Below are 6082 nucleotides of genomic sequence, written 5' to 3'. Positions count from 1 at the left end.
TAGGGATTGACATTTGGCTGAACGCTTAAAAATCCACACCAATCCCTTTCTACGTCAGCATGTGGGGGTGTGTGTGTGTGTGTGTGTGTGTGTGTGAGAGTTAATGTGTGTGCGTGGGTGTGTTTGCCTGCACCTGCATGTGATCTATTAATGTAAGGTCAAGCACAGTCAGTCCAATTCCTTTCTGTGTCTCCATCGTTTTGTTTTTCTTGTTTTAATTTGTCTCTCTCACTATGTTTCTGATTCCTTATGTCTCCCTTACCTGTGTTCCTCTCTCTTTCCCTATATGTTTATCCGTCTCTATTTCTTTATGTTTCCCTATGTTTCTCCTGGGGGGGGGGGGGGGGGGGGGGGGGTTGTCATAACTCCGTCCTCCGTGTCCCCCCCCCCTGTGAAGAAAACACTTGAGCTGACCCTCCGGCCCTCGTCCCCGGACGGGAAACATAAACTTTCCCTCCGTCTCCACGTGCACACCGATATAAATGTCACAACATCGGCGGCGGTCTCCTTCTTCCTTGTGTACACACTGCCTTTATGACCGCTCTTGGTGCAGGTATGTTGAAAAAGGGTGGTCATGGTGATGCCTACCCCACAAAGCAACAGGGTTCGTGCACGCCGTCCATGTGTGGCGGTTATTCGCTAAAAACGACAGAGGTTGGATGAAAATGTCGGGGATCTCTTTTATGGCGGCGACTCTGGGCCGAGCCACGCCACCGGCGAGCGTAAACATCCCCTTCTCCACCTATTAAAGTCGGCAGGGAATAAAGAAGATGGATTCAACTGTTATCGGGGGGGGGGGCGAGAGGGAGGGAGGGAGAGGAAGAGAGAGAGAGAGAGGGAGGAGAAAACACGACCATATATGGTCTTAAGGAATGTGGGGATAAATGTTCCCTTCTGTCCGGGATTAATTGGTGATATATCAAGTGAATGGGGGTCGCGTCTCACAGTTTCGCTGGGGGTGTTTTTTTTATCCTTTGCGTGTAGAAGGAGTAATGGCCTCCTAATAAAATACGCCAAAAAGCTTCAGTGCAGTTCGTTTTTGACGATCGAACAAAGCAGATGTTTTATGTCTTTTATTAAGAGCCGGTGAACCCAAAACCGTTATTTTGGGGTTTTAAACGTGTTTGTTTGTCTTAAATGATCGTCAACATATTGATCTATTTCATTGTTATCCACTCTTACCCTAAGTTAGAAAAGAAAGAGCCATTCTCCCCAAAACAGTGTGAGCGTTCCTGTCTGCTGGGGAGGGGGCGAGGTGGCGTTCTTTTGGTGGCGTCCGAGTGCCTTTTCCGAGGCCCCCAGACGCCACCACCAAGGGAGTCTGTGGACACGTGAGGCTCTGTCTGGGCAGCAGTTGATTGAGGCGTCCGAGAGAAGGTTTAGCTTTTTTCAAAACACTTTTGGTTCAACGCTACGGTGTGTGTAGGTGGTGAGGCTCCGTCTGGGCAGCGATTCAATACATGCCCACGTCCAAGTGAGGGTTAGGCTTCCCGGACACCTGTGTGGCGCATTTCATACACAACATCGCTCATTATGACGCTCCTACACAACGACGGTACCATCATATGCGGTAACCATGGGGATAACACACACCCCTCTTACCTCAAACCCAATTTTTTATATATATATATTTTTTAAACTCATACATTTGAGTTTGCCCGGGGCTTGACAGACATAAGGAAAACATTGCCTTTTTTGTCTATTTGTTGTGGATTGGGTAGAAACTAGAAAGACTTGGAATTGTAACTGCAAGGGGTCTAGAAAAATGTACGCCTCAAAATGGACACGTCATTCAGACACACACAAACACAGACACACACATACACTCACATAAGCAAACATTCACCCAAATACACATGTCTTAGCCCTTCCTGAGGTTATGAAATGGAGCTGGGGTCTGTTTGTGTGTTTTGTCACCTGAGCCAGGGCCGACGGACTGCGGGGGAAAGTGAGGCAGTCCCTTTTTTTTTCTTTTTTTTTATATTTTATCTGAATTATCCACCAGCCCATAGTGTTAGGAGTCGCACACGGCTACGTCTCCTACCTCCCCCCCCCCCCCCCCCCCCGTCAACAATTGTTCTCTACCCCCCCCCCCCCCCTCAACAATTCAGCGCAGGGGGCTAGTAGGGGGAATTCGGGGGGGGGGGGGGGAGGCCCGGGCCCATCAGTACCTCTTGTATACAGGGCCCAGGATTTGGTTCAACGGCCCTGCCTGAGCCTAACTGCATTTCGGTCAACCCGAGTGACGCCTGCTGTTCAAGCATCAAAGTTCAGTTGAATAATCTCTCTCTCGCTCTCACTCCCCCCCCCCCCATATACAGAACACCTTCTCCAGTGTCTTCCACATGGAATACGAGGAGCTCAGCGATGGTCTGGATGCCCCAAAAAGGTACAAAAGTCTAAATTCATTGAAGTCTACTGAAGTTGTGCTCGTCCTCTTTGCTAATTGTTTCCACTTGTTGTCTTCCTTGGATAAAGATAACAACCATCCCTTCCACACACACACACTCTAGGGGTGTGTGTGTGTTTGTGCGTGTACAAAGTGTTGTCGGTGTGTAAATGTCAGACCAAATCCTCCCTTTAGTGTGCTCTGTGTCTTCCTCTCGTTCACTCAGTTTTTATTTCTCTCTCTCACACTCTCTATCGACTTCTATTCCTGTTTTTATCTCTCTGCCAAACACACAAAACAAGACAAAACAAAACCATATGATGAGCGTGCATAAACCCTAGGGCCCTTGGATGACATGCCTGTGATGAGTATCTATGCAGGAACGTCATAACAGAGATCCCTGGAAAGAGATTTTAGACGTTGAAGTCAGTATGACTCGCTGTCGTCTATTTGCCAATAAAGCATTTTGGAGTTTTTCTTTTAAGGGGGAAAAAGGGAGATATACACCAGGGCAAAATAAAAATAACTCAGTGCGGCATTAGAAACTCAAGGCTTATGGGATGTTCTCTCTCTCTCTCTCTCTGTCTCTGTCTCTCTGTCTCTCTCTCTGTCTCTGTCTCTCTGTCTCTCTCTCTCTCTCTCGCTCAACTGCCAACATCCATGGGGTTGGGGTCCGTGCCCTCCCTCCATCTCTATCCCTAGAATCACTTCTTGGCTCTGGGATGCACTGGGAACACCTTCTCAATCACAAGCCATTGAGCCGCCATCATGTTGCGTTTCCAGGGGTGAGGAGTGGGGGGCTCTTTGAAGACTGGCTAAAGGGGTGCCCCCCCCCCCCCCCACGCGGAGACGGAGGAACTGCCATCCCATCGCAGCTGTTTCGGAGCGGACGTATGGTTTTATCGCGTTCGACAGATTCTATTAGTTAAAAATGAGTGGGAACTGAATGAGTTAGGCCTGGGGGGGGGGGGGATCTGTGAACAGATGTGCTCCAGAAGTTTCCTGAAGACAACGCACATGTGTGAAGAGTATGGAAGTGCGCGGCGAGAGCGCGCGGTGAGCACGGTTCACGGTTGTGTGCGATCGTCGGCGGGGTCGAGTTATGTTTGACGTTAGCCCGTTAAATGGGTCAGCTTACAAACGAAGATGCCGTGCCTCGTTAGACACGGAGTCGAGCTCGGCGTCTGTCCTCGTGTGTCACGACTGGGATCTAACCCTTATCTCACTGTTCCTCTGTGGATGTGGAGGTTTGGGACGGCATCAAACCAGATGTGAGACGAGAAGGCAAGAGTAGGACGGATGCAACGTGAGGGAAATGATTAAGTGGAAACAGCCCTAGCCGATTGGCGTACCGCTAGTTGGATGAAGCGACCCAACCTTGTCATCGCCTCCCCTGACTTTGACCGTTTGGTCCGATGCTAAGTTGTAGATGGTGGTTGGTGGAGGAGGGGTTGAATACACGGTTTTCTTTTGTTTGATCCACTTTAAAAACAAGCAGGATTTAGCTTATCAAAAACTGACATTTTCAGTTGGATCATTTTGTGTTTTTCATGTCTTTTTGTATTTGTGTACTGAGGGTGTGTGTGGGGTTGATCGGCATAGACAAGAGCATCATTTTCAAAAACATGACACACATCATAATGGACAGACCGAGAAGAAATGTCAACAAAAGATGGAGACATTATATAAACTGCCTTGCGGCAACAAAGAGAGGGAGATAGAGAGAGAGATTTGATATGCAAGTCTGATGGTGTGGTTTCTTTATTTATATTGGGCAAGAATATTTCCGAGAGGCTGAGAGGGAAGCCGAAATAATCAGCCCGCAATCAGGAAGTCAACCAAATCAGATGTGTATTTAATCCCCTAATGTTTATGTCTGATAATGTTCCGAAAAGCAAGGCAGTTTCTGTGTCACACAATACCAGCTGGGACTGGGGAGCACAAGTCAAACAGACTCAAGCAGCACTACGGAAGAGGGTTTCGGTGATAACTTGGCAAACCGCTGGATGCTTTTATAGGGACATGAAACCCGGGCCCTGTGTGTGGAACAGGAAGCTAGCTAGCTCTGACTTTTTCTCAGCTTGTTGGCTGATTTAGTGGACTGGAAATGTTAAAAGTCATAAGTCAAACAATCCAATGCACCCCACAAACTGTCTTGGCAGTATCTTTTAGCATAAGCATTCAGGGGTCTTAATTGCACATTGATACAATGTTGTACGTAATTGTTCGGATATGTGCTGGCATAATATTCAGAATGAACCGATTTGTGAGCCACGCGATCTGAGGTATATATCTTAGGGCTAGGGTTCGGGAAAAAAAGTACCATGTTATAACAAGCCCAAAGCCAGGAAACAAACCCAACCCAAATACGGGAGCATACTTCACCTGGACTTCAACACAATCACACACACACACACACACACACACACACACACACACACACACACACACACACACACACACACACACACACACACACACACACACACACACACATTCGCACAAAACCGGCACGTAACCCACAATACAGTTCAGTCACAACGAGTCAACCCTGCCAACATCCACTGGCATTAGATGTGCACCTCACTTAATGTTTACATATATCCATTTCCATCATTTATAAAACCATACATGGCTAACCACAGTCAGACTTGGACTCATGTGAGGCACCGAGACGTTCTCATTAGGTGCTGAGGGATTTGACCGATTGTGTTTGTTCAAGAGTTCATGCTAATACTGCTAAGTGCTGTGAAGACCTTAGGACAAATCGGATGCTCTTTTTAGCATCCATGTGTGTTTGGGTGAATGTTTGCTTATGTTTTTTATGCTCTTCTTTATCACAGATGTTTGGCCATGCAGACAGCAGGCCGTAGTTGGCGGGGATGCTATCCCTGTGCTAGTATCACGATAGACTGATAGTTTAGGATCACAGAGCAGATGTGTGGCTGTACAAAGAGCAGGCGGTAGTTATTGCGCTAGGCTATGCTCGTATCAGCAATCGGGGGAATTGAGTGCACATCTTGCAGACTTGGGGTCACAATCACATCTGCGTTGCTGGAATTTAAAAAAAGAAGTTTCCCTGACTTCTTAATGTAAAAAGGACCAAACCTAGATCCTTCACAGTCCATGTGGGGCTGGAGTAGGTCAGGGGTGGCTCAGGAGGTAGAGCGGTTTGACTTGTAAATCGGAAGGTTGTTCGATTCCCCGGCTCCTCCTAGCTGAGTATCGAGGTGTCCCTGAGTGAGACGCCTCACCCTGACTGCTCCTGAGGAGCTCGCTGTCGCCCTGCGTGGTCGACTCCGCCATCGGTGTGTGAATGTGTGTATGAACGGTTGTACGTCGCTTTGGATGAAAGCCTCTGCAAAATCGCCTGAATGTAAACGTCCATCAAAGGCAACCCCCAATGCTTGACCAAATCCTATCTCCCACAGAGAGTGTGACGTCAGCCAGATCAACTACATGTACGCCCAGTACGTGCAGAACACCACGATGCCCCTAAACATCACAGACGTCACTAAGGACCTGCGCTTTCCCTGGACGGTCAGTCCCACTCCTCTGTCCTTGGTCACTCCTCTGTCCTTGGTCCCACATTGTAGTTGGTATTGCATTCTCTTCTTTCTTATCGTTGCACATGTCATTGAGGATGGCTGTTCTGAATTTTTTGTCGAATGGACAATGTTTCAGGTGTTAATA

At 47.9% G+C, this 6082-nt stretch overlaps 1 protein-coding gene across 1 annotated transcript in view; it reads left to right on the top strand.

Moving 5' to 3' along the window:
- The window catches only part of pde5ab (phosphodiesterase 5A, cGMP-specific, b), a 41518-nt gene that overhangs the window by 11272 nt on the left and 24164 nt on the right, over positions 1-6082 (top strand). Inside the window, exons 4-5 of the mRNA XM_060035908.1 lie at positions 2316-2389; positions 5821-5929. Of these exons, the coding sequence (XP_059891891.1) occupies positions 2316-2389; positions 5821-5929 (183 nt within the window). The remainder of the gene's footprint in view (positions 1-2315; positions 2390-5820; positions 5930-6082) is intronic.

This window comes from Gadus macrocephalus, chromosome 17, assembly GCF_031168955.1.
Source record: "Gadus macrocephalus chromosome 17, ASM3116895v1".
Taxonomy (NCBI): domain Eukaryota; kingdom Metazoa; phylum Chordata; class Actinopteri; order Gadiformes; family Gadidae; genus Gadus; species Gadus macrocephalus.
The sequence above is the reverse complement of the archived record's forward strand: the minus strand, read 5'-3'. Positions and strand labels throughout refer to the sequence as shown.